The following is a 17,887-nucleotide window of genomic DNA, read 5'->3' as shown; positions in this document are numbered from 1 at the left end:
TATTGGAATTAGATCTCCTAAATTTCTCAATTTAGCCTTTGGAGGCAAAATTGTCTGGAGACTCATTACTGGACTCCCAGCATGGTGGAAAAAAGTTCTGGAAATTAAATACCTCAATTTTCCTAGACAACAGCTTCTTGATTGAGATATTCCCAATAGAGAATCCTCCAAAATTTGGCGATTATGCAAGAGAGAAATTCCACTAATTGCTCAAAATACTTCAAAAATCCCCAAGGGAGGTGCAAGCATCAATATTGGAGCAGACAGAATCATGGGTCAACAGCCAATAAACAGACATGGGGGAGTCCACCCTATCCTTTCCTTTTTTGAAAGAACAGGCATTCATTACTTGGACCAGATCTCCCAATGGGATCCTCACACCCTTCTTTGGTCAGGTTGGGCCTTCCCAGCCATACCCAATAGTCTTAACGCAAGTCTTTCTGTCCTTCAATCCCTTTTGCACAGTATAGCCCCTGTCAAAAAGAACGATCTTGATGTGTTTCGTTGGGACCCATCCAGATCCTCTTACACCATCCAAGCTTCTCACCATTATATTTGCAACATCAGCTACCCCATGCCAAGTTGGCACCACTGGAAGGTGGTTTGGAAATCCGAGGCAATTCCAAAAATCAAGTTTTTTCTCTGGACCCTCCTCAAAGGGAAAACCCTCACGGCCGAAAATTTGCAAAAGAGGGGAATTAATGGCCCCTCTCGTTGTCCTAACTGCTTAGCTGCTGAAGAATCAATGCATCATCTCTTTATTGAATGCCCTTTTGCCATCAACTGCTGGAGGAACTTGTCTCATAACAATCAAATCCCATGGAACACCCAAAACACCATAGGAGAAATTCTTTACAAATGGAAAAAAAACTACCCTTGGCAGCACAGGAAAAATAACACAGTGAAGAGAGTCTGGGACATTCTTCCCCACAATATGCTATGGAATATTTGGCTGGCACAAAATCGGAAGGTTTTTAAGGATAAGGACTCGATTGTTAGAAGCCTTTGCACCAAGGCAAGGAGTCTTGCCCTTGAGATCATCTCAGTTAAGAATCCAAGAAGTATAAATGTCAGTGAACTCAGCATAGAAGAATGCATTTTCATTGGACACATGTTAGACCAAAACACCAGCAATCAGAAGGGCGACGCTGCTAACAACATAAACAACAATGTTTCCCCTAACTGGAAGATCAGGCTAAAAGAGGAAGAATTTGCAGGTTGGCTTAAAAACATCAATAGGAATTATCTCTGTTTCGATGGGGCCTCAAAGTCGAATCCTAGGGCAGTAGGGGTGGGAGGAGTTATTTTTAATGCTAATGGGGATAACATACTCTCATACGAGTGGGGTCTTGGCCACACATCCAATAACAGAGCAGAAGCCCTAGCCCTTTACCAAGGTCTTATCCAACTTGGGAAGCTTGGTATAGACACAGTCACGATATTGGGAGACTTGGCGATAGTCGTCAGTGCAATGGTTCAGAACAGGGATCTGCCCAATGCTCTCCTTCAGCAGATTATTAGATGGTGCCAAATTTTAGGACACACCATGAAAGATGTGCGCTACTATCATGTTTTGTGATCGCGCAATAAAATTGCGGATAGTCAAGCCAACAAAGCTTGTGCCAGATCACTGGGCTGCCTTATCTGCAATGGCGTGGAATCATTTCAGCATATACCATAATGAAGAGACCTCCTAGATCCGAACAACATCTCAGCTCATCCAATATACCTTTGGTTTCTGTTGTTCCGTTTTCCTGAAGGAATAACAGAAGAAATGGAACAACAGAAAAAATGGAACAACAGAAAAAACGGAATAGCAGAAAAGGAACAACAGAAAATACAGCAGAAAAGGAACAACAGAAAAAATGGAACAACAGAAAAAATGGAACAACAGAAAAGGAACAACAGAAAAGAAAAACACAGCTCCAACAAGTTTGTCAAGCTATGTTATTATGTATTTTCTTCTAGCTTATACTACATGCTGCCTACATTATTTATTTTTCTGAGGTTTATACCCAACCACACCCTCCATCTAACATTCAAGACTTTGGGAGTGTCTTCTGGCTAGGCCGCTGCCAGGCTATGCCAGTAGACTAACCAAGTTTCCCTACCGGTCTTCCTCGTTAAGTTTTCCCACAATTCTACTGTCCTTTTTGTTTTTATATTTCATTATAAGTCAAGATAGCTTAATTCCTACTGGAGTCGTTATCAAGATCCTTTATTTGGTTTGTCATCATACAAAATGTGAGTTTAATTTATTTCATAGAACATTAATAACAATCATAAAAGGAGATTTAGTTTCTGCAAATTTATATAATAAATATCTATACTTAGAGTTTCCTTTCCGTTATCCTCATAGAACACTAATTTGATTTGTATTTGGTTATAAGTTATACATTTGAGCCATAGAATACTTACCTGAAGCCTTGCGAGTCTGCACAAACATTTTCTCCACCTTCTAGAAAGAAATGTGGTTTCCTCCCTACCACGACATTAGTCACAGATGAAATCCCTCCCCATGCTCTTCTCACAAGCATGATGTTCTAGGACAACCTAATGTCCTTGTCAACTCCCTCTCATCTTCCTTGTCACGTTTTCTAGGACTTGTGTATCCAACAAGAAATTTGGGATATGAATTCCATCAAGGTAGAAAATCAAGGGGTTTTCAAGTCATTTTTTAGGGTTGCCACTAGCATAGTCTCACAATATGATCCACCTAGTCCCTAAATTGGGGTCTAGTGCTATTTCAATTAATTATTAGATGATCATGGTGGGCCATAATTCCAAGTTAAATGTTATGACTCTTGATAGGATATTATTGGAGATACTTGAGGAGACACCTCTTTGGCTAAAGGGTTAAGGATTTTGACTTCAATATCGAACCATCAACCATATCCTCAACATATCGAACCAACAACCAAGAAGATAACTGAGGTGAAGCATGGGCATCCTCTATTGCCCACGTTGTTCAGGATATATATAAATCTATGAATGCCTCTACACTCCAAGTCTAAGTTTTTGATTCCTTCTCGAGTCGGAAAAACCACTGGCAGTATCGAGTTGGTAAAATAAAGTAGGATCTATTATCCAAAATCCTAGCTTAGTGCCCTGAATCCCTAATGTGACTGATACTTTGATTAATTGAGCTGATGTATCGATCCTTTGTCTCATGGCTAGCTGTGACAACTCGATTTATTGATTTAGCTTATCTAATCTCAGGGTTAACTGTGGCAGCCGAATTTGAATCCATGATCCATTTTCCATTTGTAGAAAAACCACGAGTTCACTGAAACCATCAAGAGTACATGGACAATTCTTCATGTTCTTCCACTCCAACATAATTATATTATCAACATTATAAAACATATAAAATATGTATCAATTTGTGCCAGGCAAATCTACTTGAAATGATCACAACCTATAAGCTCGACCATGAAGTCTTACTCCAATAACGTCAAGATAATTAAACAAGTGACCTTTTAATAGAAAATATTTTTTAACAATGGGAACTCAACTAACTAGGTTGACCCTTAAGACTATGTATTTTTACCATTCACTTTGAAATTTGAGAAAAATAATTTTAAATTTATAAAATTACTAGCATTATAAATGAAATATTTATATCAAACTCATTTTTGCATTAAAATAAAACTTTTATTAACTTAAAATTAAAAAAATTGTATTACCAAACTCCTCCAACAACTAGAAAAACAAACAAAAAATATATATAAGAAATAATAGTACTCAAGGTGTAAAGAAGCAATAAATGTAAAACACACTCATACCGATGAGAACACACTTAACATAATATCAATGAATTTTATGGTTAAAGACTTACATAATTACATTAGCGTAAGTTTTGGCGTAGGTTCTAGATAGAGCCAGATTTCGCCAAGGGGGTCTTATGCCTCCCATCCTACCCTACCTTTTCAGTTTCAAGAACAAATCTCTTTCTTCCGGAGCATTACGTGCAGTCCAATAGTGAGTAGACTTTGGAGGGATCGAATCCCATTACCACACTCCAATAGCGCGCAGAATTCAGAGGGATCGAATCCCATTACCTTAGTTCAAGGTAAGAATTCTTTGAATCAAAATTATCCTCCACTTCCTTGTCGGAGCTTGATTCTATAATGTTGTTGGAAGTTGTTCAAAGAAGAAATTTTAAAGAATTTATGCTTGTATTGTGAAAGTTTATTTATTTTCATGATCGACACGATTTTGTCCAGCTGACTGTGAATGTAATTAGGCCGATAGGCCTTACTATGCATCAACTTCTTCGTCAACACTTTCATTCTCTTATTGACATCTGTCAAACCTCCCTGGATCATATATTCATGCACGTCTTTGTATTCAAAATGGCATCATATTACAAAATATAGAAATAACTAAAAATAGTTGCAGAAAATCTGTTGCGCAGAAATCCAGAGAAACCAAGCTTGCCAATGTCACTGTTGAATATGGCTGTGGCATCTGTGCACGCTGAGGTCCTATAATCATGTCTTCGAGGTGGACGGGAAACAATGTATAAAGATGCATGGGTTAGTTCTATATTTTCGGTTGTATGGAGGTTTAAACACTTGCTCATATAAATGTCAGACTCCATTGTACCAATTTAAACCTTTTTTTTTCATCAGATTTCTCTGCATTTACCTCATGGTCCATCATATTCTTTCCCGTATGCGTGAGACAAAGTCTTGGTTGGCTTAGTTGGAATTTGGTAGGAAGCTGCTGTGCTCTCATCTGGTCTGCTATTTGTATGTATGAATTGGGCCGGAGCAGCAACAGATGCAATCTAAAAGGTCAATGCCATGGCTGGTTATGTGCAGCCAGGTTTCGTATTGTTCCTGCTTTACCTGATCACAAATGCCTTACTGGGAGCCGCGTTGTCAGGGCCTGAGAATGAAATCGCCATTGCTCTCCCCAGTGAGGGAAATACCAGAAGATTATCGGTCTGCAATGAGAATAACAAGTCTGTTTCTTGTCTGGTAAGCTGTTTCAGACCCGATCCAATGTGTGGTGTTGATGGCATTACATATTGGTGTGGGTGTGCAGATGCTCAGTGCGCCGGCGTAGAAGTGGCCGAGATCGGTTTCTGTGAAGTGGGCAATGGAGGAAGCGGCCTTTTGTCTGGGCAGGCTCTTTTACTGGTACATATAGTGTGGTTAATTTTGTTAGGGTTCATTGTCCTCATTGGAGTCCCTTGAATTAGTGACTGTTAGGGTTAGGGTTATTTGGGTTTCTATGATGTCTGGATCGCTATTCTACTGGGCTTAAGATTCTGCGGAAGTGCTGACGTCGGAAAAGAAAAACATCTAGCCGTTATTGGGTTGGTAGTTGCAGTGCTCTTGTGTTCTATGTATCTTTTTCTTTATAGGGAAGTTTGGACGCTATTATGTCAATAAAAGGGTACTTTCTGATGTATTGTTTTTGCCAGCATTTTTCGTTGTTTTTGGGATGTATTTGTACCCACATCACCAGAGAGGTGAGCCATTGATTATTACATTTCAATAAAAAAACCCTCTGAAGGGTTAACTGATTTTTTAAAATATGTTTGTTTGCATTTCAAACATTTGTTGTGGTTAATGAAGGAGGTTAATGAATGATCTCTCTTTTTTACCTGGTGACTTAGTATGATGCTACATGGGCATGTTTTGCTAGTAGAGGACATAGGTATCTTCTTATTTGATATATTTAGAGCACTGAAGGAAGCGCTTGTGATGCACATTAAATTCAGCTCATCCAAACTATTATTCTTCTCTAAACAGCTATCTTCTTCATTGCAGCATTCCTATCTCCGCCAAGAGGGAAATTTGGGTTGTTTTTCGACAAACATGTAGACAATCCTTGTATTATATCTGCCATTAAATCTACACACTAAACAACTATCCTCTTCATTGCACCATTCCTAACTCCGCAAAAAGGGAAATTTGGGTTGTTTTTCTACAAACGTGTAGATAATCCTTGTATTTCTCTCCAATATCTGCCAATAAATTTACACACCATAAAAGAAAATGGAAGCTATAAAATCCAAGGTGAGCTGTTCTTAGTGGGAGGTCAGCAAAACAACATAAGCAAGAGACATTCATCAATCCTTCTCTGGACAAGTATTTACATGTACAAAAAACAGAGCATCTCAGATTATATTCTTAATTAGTATTGGGTTTGGTTTCTTAGTTGATTTTAATAGGAAAGGATATCATTTGTATTAAAAGATGGCTGTGGCCAAGCCAAAAAGTAAGATAACAGAACAAAAATAATGGTATGACAATTGTCTTTCAAAAAGACTCGAAATTTAAAAATTGCCGTCTATTCTTACCTTTCTGGAGGTATAGCTGTAAAGCCAACAGGTACAATGTCTAGCATACTAAACTGGTAAAAAAACTACTTTGCAATACATAATAAAAACCTAAACTTAAATGAAATCATGTCTGCCAAGGGCTTCTTGCTTGATGGCTGCCGGAAGATTGAATTCCAGAGCTGTATTTCTGATCTCCATGTCACGAGAAGTTTGCTGAACAGTTGCCTCATCTTTCACTGCAATACAAACCAAGCCAATGGATGCCTTTGGAGGGATGACCCTAGAATGTGAAGTGTCTTCATTTAAGTGTGAGCTTCTGGCTAGGCCTAGAGTCAGCTCATAGGGTGTCATAAAGTTGCTTCCACCTTCTGTATTTGCTTACTTTGACATGTCAATTTCCCATAAATCTCTGCGTCACTTTTCTATCTACAATTAGAATAATAGTCATTCTGCTGTTGAAGTATGGAAGGGCTACTTGCATGTCTCAACTTGGTGATCATTTATTATCTGGGCTCTTCAAAGGTCTGAGGACTCACAAAGAATACACCGACCCAAATGATTGTGTCCCACCTTTCTTTTCTAGATCTCCCCAACAGATATTGTGCCACCTGCTGGGAAGAGAACCTTCACTTAAATCAATTCAATTTGCCACAGGACAGCTTACCTGTTGAATTTTGGTAGTTCTCTTAACTCGATAATTGTTTGTTATGATTTTACACTCAGGTTGATATTTTATTTTATTTATTATGCAACATAAAACAATTATACAGAGAACTACAACATAAAAACATGAAGAGACAGCCACACAAGAAGTTACACGGGAAAACCCCACTCTAAGGGGAGAAACCCAACAATCCTTTCCTTATGAAATCAAGTCAACAAGACATCAAGTCATATACAAACCAACCAGTAATGTAGCTAAGATAACCAACCTCCAAGTGCCAAGTCAACCCTCGAGCATACCAAGACAAAATGCTTCCAAATCTGTCCACAAAAGAGGTCTGCTTCAGTTCTCCAAAAGCCGAATTTTGCCTTCTGCCTCAGCCTCAGATTATGCCACAGAGCTTAGCATTATACTTCAGAATAAAAGCCTCAAACTTCACATGGTTCCACTTCTCATTATTTCACAGAGTAATATGCCTCAGACTTCACACTTACTTCCATAGGAACGAGCCACAAAACCCCAGAAAATTATGCCTTAGGCTTTGTCTTCTACTTGACCTTCCAAGTCTTCTTGAGCAAGGGCAGATTAGAGATATGTTTTACTTCTGTTTTCGGCCTCTGAGATCAGAAATATATGTGTGTGAGATGTATCAAATGAGGAATGCGAGTGGGCTATATGTATAGTCTCCAAGCCATGCGAAAGGGTGCCACTTAAGCTGAGCCGACATGAGGGTTAGGAGGGCCGACTTGCCAACTTGGTAGGGTAAATGGCACTTAACAAAATTCAATTTTATTCATTTGAAAGGGGCACGAAGAACATGCCCTTCTATATTTTTTTTTGACCCATACAAAGCATGAAGAACATGCTTGTCAATAATAATTTTAATTATTCAAAAGTACATCAATAAAATAATATTATGAATACTGACCATATCTACATTCTTCAACATTACCCAATCCAACTTTGAACTGCAAAATCTGAAAACACTGAGCCAAATGATGCTTAAGAGCAGCCATGTCCCGCCACAGACGGAGGAACCAAATACCAGAGAAACCCAAAACCATGCCACAAAGAACACATGGATACAAGGTCAGTTGATCATTGACTAGTGATCAACTTCTCCAGAGATTGAGAATCCCACCCTCAACCTTCCAATCCATCACTCAGAGTTGATAAACTTCACCATGCGTCAGAGTAAATGACAGGTTACCAGATACTGGGAGGACTTTAGTGCCCATTCTTTCACCATAATGATGCTCCTCCACTTCTCTTGAATATGTGTGTTTCCTTCATTCTTATGATATATTGTGTACTTTGAATGTTAAAGGAAGATGTGAAATAGTTGGAGCCCGCCCATTTATGCATAACTTTCCATTGTCTATCAAAGTTACTTCATTTTCCTGAAGGTCTAAACTTGGTAGAATTCTATTTTTTTGAAGCTCCTTGCTGGCACTTGAGCACTACGAATGAGTCTACCTAGACACATATCTCGAGGGCTTGATTGGTTTTGCATATGCTGAACTATAACCGTAGAGCCCCCAAGTACTGTAAGTCAATTTATTTCTCTTGGCTTGGGACTTTTCAACCCTTGAAACAATGGCACGCCTCTGCTTGATGTTTGGTGGATTCTTCTAAACCCCTTTCTTAAACTTAGTTCTTGATTTCCTCTGGGATCAAGGAGGATCCCTATTACACCTGCCACCTCAGAGTTTGGTTTCTTAGTTTTAGTTTTAGTTTATATTTTTACTTAATTTGTTTTTTAAGTTTAGCCTTTATTCCTTTAGCTTCTATATTTGTTTTCTAAGGAAAACTTCTCATGATTCCCCCTCTTCCCTAGAATATCAAAATGGAGGGCAGCTCAATTGCCAGCCACCACAACAATTTATTCCTATAGAATAAGCACTGCTCTAGTGTTTTAGTATTATTGTCAATAAATTTTTGAGAAGAAATATGTACCGTAACTTTCTGTATCTTTTCCTTCAAATTCAATCTCTTCAAACAGGCTTGGAATTTGAGGATCAGCTCCCTATATGGAATCGATTTCAATCCTGGCGGGCCCTTCAATCCCATGGGTAGATTCTGCAATGGCAAGACCGTCGTGGATTTCGTTGGTAATATTTTTACAACCCTAGTTGAGCCATGCATATTAATCTCAAATACCTGCATTCATGCCTCATTCATGTTTTTTCTTTTTTCTGCAGGAGAGTATTTCAATTTTCCTCTGATACCAGCATACCTGGACCCCAATGCAACGGGCAACATAATCCTCAATGGAGTTAACTATGCATCTGCTGCTGCCGGCATACTTCCTGGAACTGGTTTGGATTTTGTAAGTACTATCTCTCTGCAATATAATAATTTGATGCTCTCTCAGGCTGGGGCTTAGTGGTTGGAGGGACACTGGTATGTAATTAGCATCAAATTGGTTTAAGTAGAACAGTTTTCTTTGTGTTTTGATTTGACTGGAAAAGATGGCTGGTGGTGTTGAGCTGAACTCGATTACAATTATAGAATATTTTGGAATTCGATGAAAATATGTTATATTTTAGAAATATTTTTTTTATAATTTTAAAATATTTTGAAATGTGTAAATTAAAATATATGTTTTTAATGAAATTTAACAGAAAAAATTTTGAAATTTGTTAAAGATTTAATTTGTAAAAAGTTGTTGATTGAATTTTTCATTACATCAAAATTTGCAACACTAATAAACTTTTAAACCAATAACATTATTAGATTTCTGATTTCTGTGACATTCATTGGTAAAAGAAGACTTTTGTTTATCCACAATTGTTTTCATATTTTGTGTGACTTATCCCAAAATGGATCCACTTTGGAATTCGAAATGTGGACAAACTATGAAAATTGTTGTGGATAATCCAAATTCTTCTACTACCAATAACATTATCTATTTTGAGTTAGCTATTAATCTCATATATCAAGTGACCTGTAATTCATATATATGAGCATAGATCACAGAAGCCTCAATTCAACAATTTTCTTTTTCTATCGTTGATATCTACATAAATTAGTTAATATTGATTTTCAAATAGTTTATTTAAATCTCTTTTTGAAAAGTATAAAATTTAAACATCTTGCTCACAAATATTTTTTTTACTTCTAATTACTTTAGATCATATTCATTTATTTATTTATTATAGCTTACCTTAATTTTTTATTTAGCTCATAAAATTTTATTTTAATTTTAAAGAGACATGTCCAATAATAAACAAATTTACACATTCCTTGTACTAGGCTTTAGAATGAGACTTTAGATTCAATGAACTTCTAAACTCAATAATCATTTCATTCCCAAAAATACTATAATGCAACCGAAAAGATGATGTGATGATGAGCCCAACACCCAATCTACTGACTCATAGCCAGCCAAAAAACGCAGAAGCTAATGGAGAGCTGCTATTTACGTCCAACGTTATCTCTACCTTCTATTTATATACTGTTGTTTTAAACTATAAAACATGCTATAACTACTTAATTCTTCCAGCTCTGTAAACTATTCAAGTAAGTCTAGGCTAAGCGTTAGTTAAAGGTTCACTTTCCCGTGCCTATTTTTTTTCGCCCTTCCGAGTATTCTTCCATCATATATTTGATGGCAAATCTGAAACTGCAATTCCACAAACTAAAAGTTGCAATTTCGTGCAATAAAGGTTTTGGATTCTTAGAGGTTTTGTGGCTCTGCTCATCAAAATTGCGAATCCAACAATTTATCATTCAGAATTTGCAAATCTATGATGGGCATGAAAGTAGGGCGTTTTAGTTGCCCGGTAGAAGGGGCATTCAAATATGTTTTATTATGTATTATTTTTATTTAAAATTTTGATGAGTAAATTTAAACAATGGACTTTATTCTGTTAAATTTCAAAACATCTTTAAAATTTCAAATTATTTTATTATGTGATTCTTCTTTACTTGAACATCTCTCTGTATTATATGTACTTCATCATCAGCTTTGCTCTTCTTGATTCATATATTCCATATCCTTATAGAACTTAAGCTGAATTCCTAGGTTGTGTGCTTTTTGATTCATATATTCCCAAGCTGAATTCATAGGTTGTGTTTTTTGATTGTTTCTTACCAAAGCTTCCCTCTTGTATCAAGTCTGGAATTGTTGTTGCTGTTAATGGACAAGGCAAATTTACCTATTCAATTGCTTATTTTCTAGTGCATTTTTTTCTTGATTAACTTATAATAAGATGATTGTGGGAGATTGGAAATTTTTTGGGAAATTGAATTCTCCAAAATAATTTCTATTTTCAACCCTATAAAATTTGAACTTATAACCTAATAAGAACTACACCCATGCAAGCCAATGAGAACTACACCCCATGCAAGCCAACTGATCTATCCTTGTAAATTATGTTTAAAATATCCTTTGAAATGACAGCTTTTCTAATAATAAAGTATCTGGCAATATCGATTTCAATCCATGCCTTCCAATTAATATATTACCTATTTTTGGTTTTTCTTTCGTAATACGAGTGAAACTTGATTTTCAATTTTAGAATATTTTGGAAAGCTAACTAATATGAACAACTTCAAACGCAATTAGGCCTTTTTCTCACATTCCATTTCCCTAATAAACAATTAACATAAGAGAATTTCCCCCTTATGCTTCAAATACATGATAATAACCAAATAGTTTACAATGTTCACGGCCCTAGTTGTTGGATGTGAGTGTGATATTTAAATTTTGAACATGCATAGATGAACATTGATTTTTTTGGAATGGCGCAGATTGGTTGCAGGGACTTTGCAGGACAGGTAACATGGTTTGAAAGCACCACACTCCAACTGGGAGTGCTCGTAGGAGAAGCTAATGCAACAAATCTCATCAAGAACGCCATTTATGTAGTCATCATTGGATCCAATGATTATATAAACAATTACCTATTAATTAATCCTCCCAACCTCATCAATACTTCGTCATCAACTTTCCAACGTCTGTTTCTATTTTGTGATTGAAAATTGGCTGTTTAAGACTCAAGTGCACAAGATGGGGGATTACAAACATCTAGCCAACTCAAAGCAATGAAACCCATAGCACAGTCACAGACTGCGGTGCTAACAGCTCGAAGTGAGGTCTGTCTTATTGATTAAGTTTATTAGTTTTCTGATACTTTTCTTGTTTTATGTACTGGCTCAAATCCAAATATATATCAGCCAAAGGTACCCACATCCACGCCCAATTACTAAGAGGTTTTATAGCTGTAAGATTGATTTCTGTTTATCTATTATGTAGTTTGGATAAAAATGATTAATAATTTTGATGGGGGTATTTCAGGACGTTCAAGAGGTTCTCCCTAGCATTGATGATGGAGACCTCGGAAACCAATTGGCAGTTGCAGAATATGTTGGAGACATATACAAGTCCTATCAGAAGATTGAGGTATGTTTCTCTATCAATGATTGGAGATTTGTGTGAATGTGAAGGTAAATTTTTAATTTTCATTTAGTAATCATTGGCAGTCCCGTATGTCCAGAACATGAGCCGTGTACCTCTAGATTATATGAAAAGGCAGGATGAAATCAATGAGACAATGAGGGCAACCCTGATTGATTGGTTGATACAGGTACAAATTAGTTCCTATCCTAACTTCGTTTGCTGCCAATGTTGGATCTAGAAGAACTTTATGTGGGCAATTTCTTAGGCTTTACCTCGAAATATTAAATTTTGCAGGTGCATCACAAATGTGAACTAATGCCAGAAACATTGTATCTCACTGTAAACATTATGGATAGATACCTTTCTATTTATATTGCTAGGAAGTGGGAATTACAATTAGTGGGTATCGCTGCGATGTTTATAGCTTGCAAATTTCAAGATACCTACACTCCTCAAGTAGGATGACTTACTGACATCCGTAAGCATGACTGTAAGGAAACCTTTTGCATATATCTAATTGATAGAATACCTGGTTGGCTGTTGAACATTGACATAAGAAGAATCAATTCATATTTGGTTACAGGTCAATGAATTGATCTGCATCTCAGGATACCAATACACATCCAAAATGATAGTAGCCATGGTAATTATCTCTAGCTGATATCTTTCTGTTTCATTTAATTACAATAGATTTTAAAGATTCAGTGTGAGTGATACATTGATAATGATACTTGGCAGGAGCATACAATATTAAATCGATTGGAATTCAATCTTACCGTTCCCACTCCATATGTATTCCTTGTCAGGTTTCTCAAGGCAGTTGGTCCTGACAAAGTGGTAAAGTGATGAACTCCACTGTTTCTTTTGTATTGTCAGAATAATCTTCTGATGTATTGATCAAATTGACTTTCAAAATGCTTCTGGAAAATTGAGATTTTGGTTTAAATGTCTTTTCTTCATTGTATTTCCTAATAATCCTCTCCTTTACTGTTAAAAATTAAAATGTATTATCGCATGGTTCAGATAGAAAATCTAGCATTTTACTTGGTTGAGCTGTGTTTGCTTCATTACAAAATGATCAAATACAGTCCATCAATCCTTGCTGCTGCTGCTGTCTACACTGCTCAATGCACTTTGAAGAAGGATCCATGTTGGAGTAAAACACTTGCTCTTCACACAGGCTACTCAAAAGAAGATCTCAAGTAAGTCTTCTAGTTCTCAAGGCACCATGCTTTTAATGAGTTTAACCTTCCAAAGGATACTTACTCCTAAATATCTTAGGAATTTCCATGAATTATGCAATCTGTAGATTATATATCCAAAACCTAGTGGACCTGCTACAACACTAATTTATTGGCAACCTGTCTGAAATTGTATCTAATTCTACATATGGGAAAGATTGACAAATGTGCACATCAAACTGTCTGGGGTGTGTGCACATTTAGTTAACCCTGTACGTTGTTAAGGAATAACATTTAATTTACTTGTTCCAGGGAATGTGAAACCACTTAAGTGTAGGAAGAAATGAGCTGAGATATGTTCATGAGAAGTATTCAGATCCATGTCATGGCTATGTTGCTTTTTTATGCCTTGCCAACTTACCCAATGATGACAGTTGCACCACCAGCAATGACGTTGTCATTTGTATTAGTGATAACATCGACTCAAGTGCACAAGAAGGGGGATTAGAAAGACCTAGCCAACTGAAAGCCAAGAAACACACTGCACCATCATTGACTGCAATGCTAACATCTCAAAGTGAGGTCTGTGTCACTCTCTTATACTTTTCTTGTTCTTGTTCAACAAATATACACAAACCAAAGACTGCAATGCTAACATCTCAAAGTGAGGTCTGTGTCACTCTCTTATACTTTTCTTGTTCTTGTTCAACAAATATACACAAACCAAAGAGTATCCATGTCCACTCCAAATTACTAGCAAGTTTTATAACCTTAAGATAGCTTTGTGTTTAGTCATGTTGTAAGTTGGATGAAAATGATTAGTTATCTTGATAGCCTCAAGTTAGTGTTGTGTTTATTTATGATGTAAGTCGGCTGAAAGAGATTAATAATCTTGATGAATGTATTTCAGGATGCATTCAGGGATTCCCATCAGGTGCTTCCTAGCATTGATGATGGAAACATTGAAAACCAATTGGTAGCTGTTGAATAAGTTGAAGATATATACAAATTCTACAGGACAATTGAGGTATGTTTCTCTGTCAATGATTGCAGTTTCTTCTTAGGGTGAAGGTAAAGTTTTATTTTCCTTAACTAAAATTTGGCATTCATGTATGCCCAGGACGTGAGTTGCGTACCTCCAGATTATATGAGAAACCAGGTTAAAAGCAACGCAAAGATGAGGGCAGTCGTGATTGACTGGTTGGTGGAGGTACAACTTTGTTCCTATGCTAGTTCCAACTTCCATTTGCTGTCAAACTTAGATCTAAAAGAGATTTATATGGTCTATCTCTTAGGCCTGACATCAAAATCTTAAAATTTTCAAGTGCATCTGGAATTGGAATTAATGCCAGAGACGTTGTATCTCACTGTGAACATCATTGATAGATAGCTTTCTATTCAGAGTATTGCAAGGAAGAATTTGCCATTACTTGCTATCGCTGCAATGTTTATAGCTAGCAAATATGAAGAAGTCTGTCGTCCACAGGTAGGATGACTTGATGACATCTGTAAGAAAGGATGTGTATATATCTAATTAAAAGAACACTTTGTTGGCTATATAAAAGTACATACACCAACAATATCTACTCCTACAGAAGATTACGCTTTATGCTGGAATCAGCACAAAAATTATATTATAATAGGTAACACAATATTGATAAGAGCTGGTTTATACTTGGCTATAGGTCAATGACTTCATCCGCATCTTCCCAAATGAATGCATGTCAGAACAGATAGTGGCCATGGTAATTAGCTCTAACTGATAATTCTTTGTCATTGATTGCATCATAGTCTCCAAACATTCAGATTGACTGATTAATTGATAATAACACTTTGCAGGAGTATACGATATTAAAGCAACTGAACTTCAAGCTTACAGTTCCCACTCCATATGTATTCCTCCTGAGGTTTCTAAAGGCAGCTAATTCCAACAAAGTGGTAAAGTTTTGAATGACACTACTTTTATATTTTTGAAAGCAGCCTGTGTGGCATTGATCAAATCTACTTTTGAAAATGCTTCATAAAATCTAGCATTCATGTTTTAAATTACTTTTCTTCATTGTATTCCTAATAATACCCTGCTGTACTGACAAGTCGTACTGTCTATTATTCAGATGGAAAATCTGGCATTCTTCTTGGTTGAACTGTGTTTTCTTCAGTACATAATGAGCAAGTACAGTCCATCAATGCTTGCTGCTGCTGCTGTCTACACTGCTCGATGCACTTTGAGGAAGGATCCATGTTGGAACAAAACACTTACCCTTCATATAGGCTACTCTGAAGCAGACCTGAAGTAAGCCTTAAAATTTTTAAAGCATCATGCTTTTAGTGATTTTACCCTTCTAAAGAAATCCTACTCCTGGACATTTTAGATTTCTTCATCAATTACAGGCAGGCATTGTTGATCAGCTATGGCCAAAACATTGTGTCTTGATCAACTATATGTTGGAACTCAGCTACTAACACCCTGTCTGAATTGAATCTTTATCTAATACTAACGCGCATACTAAGCGTCTGGAGGCGTACGCACATTTTGTTAACTCTGTACATTGAGGTAATAACATTTATGTGCATTGTTCCAGGGAATGTGTGTATTTCATGGTTGATTTTCACCTAAATGTGGGAGGAAATAAGCTGAGAGCTGTTCATAAGAAGTATTCAGATCCATTTTTTGGCTATGTTTCTTTTTTAAGCCCTGCCAAGTTATCTGCTGAAGACAATTGCAGTTCCAACAACTGATGAATATGTGCACCAGATTTACTTTTGGAGTCTAATTGAAGGTGGCCTATATGTTCTAAAATGAAGCTCTGTTGCATATATTTTGTCCTGTTCAACCTGCAAACTAAATCTGTGGCCAAAAATTTATGTTACGCTCGTGATTCCTCTGTGCAGATATCAAGGGGCTAGCGCGAATTCTATGCCGATGAGTAATGGAAAAAAGACACACGTGAAACTATGCAAGAAGGAAGAAAACCTCAAGAATGGAAGGATTTTAAATGGGATCCATCCCAGTACCCTTTTGGAAGGAAAGACAGTAAGGACGAAAGGAGGGTCATCGACAAGCAACAATGGGAACCACCAGAAATCTCTCAAATGCGTAAACTCCATTCCGAAACCGTTCCATGAGAAGAGTGAAGATAGAAAGACTAGCCAAGAAAACCAACCCTCAAGGCATTGCGTTGCAGAACGAGGAGATCTTCTCCTACAATGGGGCCAAAACAAGAGGCCTCGTGGTTATAGAGCAGAATACAGAAGCATGGTTGAAGAATCTTCTATTTAGGCTAAGAAAATTATTCAGATCGATAGACATAATGGAAGGCATGACCAACAGACATTCAAAATGATTTTATTTATTTTTTTTTAAATAATTTTTTATATTGTCTCTAGAGAGACAATAGTTTGAATTATGGACATTTATTTTTTTTAAATAATTTTTTATATTGTCTCTAGAGAGACAATAGTTTGAATTATGGACATTTATTTATTTTTTAAATAATTTTTTATATTGTCTCTAGAGAGACAATAGTTTGAATTATGGACATTTATTTTTTAAAAAATAATTTTTTATATTGTCTCTAGAGAGACAATAGTTTGAATTATGGAATTGTCTCTAAAAAGACAAATGAAGTTGTCTCTAGAGAGACAAATCAAATTGTCTTTATAGAGACAATAATAATATGTGTTCTATATTGTCTTTATAGAGACAAATTTTGGAGACATTATATTTTGAGACACCCGCTTAGAGACAATATTTGAGTTTCTTTTTGTCTTAAGTTAAGACAATTGACTCAAATATTGTCTTAAAACCCCCTATATGTAGTAGTGACCGTTTTTCATTTAAAAACGAAAAAGATGTCCTCTCAGAAATTAAAAAAATGTCCTCAATGCATATCGATTGAATTTCTACTTCTTTGTGGAGTGATGTTTGTCGAGAATGCTTTTGAGTGCACCAAAATTGTAGCTACTTCCTCCATCTGGCTCAGAGCAGTTAGTTTTATTTTATAGAAATTATTCATGCATACATTGTTTTTGAATGTAAGAGTCGGTTACAGTCCTTACCAATTCAAAATGAATTTTAACAGCTATCCCTGTCGGATAGAATACATGTGAAAGAATAAAAAAACAACGAAATCAATAAACTACAGTTTATTGAATGTAAGTCTACTACAGTTATTACCATTTCAAAATGAATTTTGAAAGTTAACCCTCTCCAACCGAGTAAAAGTGAAAGAATAAAAAAAGAAGAGAATCAATAAACATTGAATCCATAAGCTTAGACAGTCATAACGGATGTCCGGAAGTCAAATCCTTTTTTGTAGACATTTTTAAACTATGTTAGA

At 36.3% G+C, this 17,887-nt stretch overlaps 2 protein-coding genes and 1 pseudogene across 2 annotated transcripts; all 3 read left to right on the top strand.

The window, feature by feature from the left end:
- The first annotated feature begins 4,659 nt into the window (after positions 1-4,659).
- Positions 4,660-5,310, top strand: LOC149193007 (uncharacterized). Its single transcript, XM_089406517.1, has one exon. The coding sequence runs from the start codon at positions 4,809-4,811 to the stop codon at positions 5,202-5,204; it is 396 nt and encodes a 131-aa protein (XP_089262643.1). The 5' UTR covers positions 4,660-4,808; the 3' UTR covers positions 5,205-5,310.
- Positions 5,311-11,965: 6,655 nt separating this feature from the next.
- LOC149193006 (G2/mitotic-specific cyclin-2-like) lies at positions 11,966-13,515 on the top strand. The gene is made up of 6 exons (XM_089406516.1): positions 11,966-12,062; positions 12,265-12,369; positions 12,464-12,553; positions 12,661-12,822; positions 12,950-13,009; positions 13,105-13,515. Exons 1-6 carry the CDS (start codon positions 12,012-12,014, stop codon positions 13,210-13,212), a joined length of 576 nt encoding a protein of 191 aa, XP_089262642.1. The 5' UTR covers positions 11,966-12,011; the 3' UTR covers positions 13,213-13,515.
- Positions 13,369-16,286, top strand: LOC149193005 (G2/mitotic-specific cyclin S13-7-like; annotated as a pseudogene).
- The last annotated feature ends 1,601 nt before the right edge of the window (positions 16,287-17,887 follow it).

Source organism: Pinus tabuliformis, chromosome 2_2 (genome assembly GCF_031772625.1).
Source record: "Pinus tabuliformis cultivar Carrire ecotype Pingquan chromosome 2_2, CPIR1, whole genome shotgun sequence".
NCBI lineage: Eukaryota > Viridiplantae > Streptophyta > Pinopsida > Pinales > Pinaceae > Pinus > Pinus tabuliformis.
The sequence above is the reverse complement of the archived record's forward strand: the minus strand, read 5'-3'. Positions and strand labels throughout refer to the sequence as shown.

Bases quoted from the DNA above. Each gene is read 5' to 3' on its own strand.
- LOC149193006 (XM_089406516.1), top strand. From the start codon at position 12,012: ATGAAACCCATAGCACAGTCACAGACTGCGGTGCTAACAGCTCGAAGT. The intron at 12,554-12,660 runs GTACAAATTAGT...TAAATTTTGCAG, and splicing joins TGATTGATTGGTTGATACAG to GTGCATCACAAATGTGAACT. The intron at 13,010-13,104 runs GTAATTATCTCT...GATACTTGGCAG, and splicing joins CCAAAATGATAGTAGCCATG to GAGCATACAATATTAAATCG.
- LOC149193007 (XM_089406517.1), top strand. From the start codon at position 4,809: ATGGCTGGTTATGTGCAGCCAGGTTTCGTATTGTTCCTGCTTTACCTG.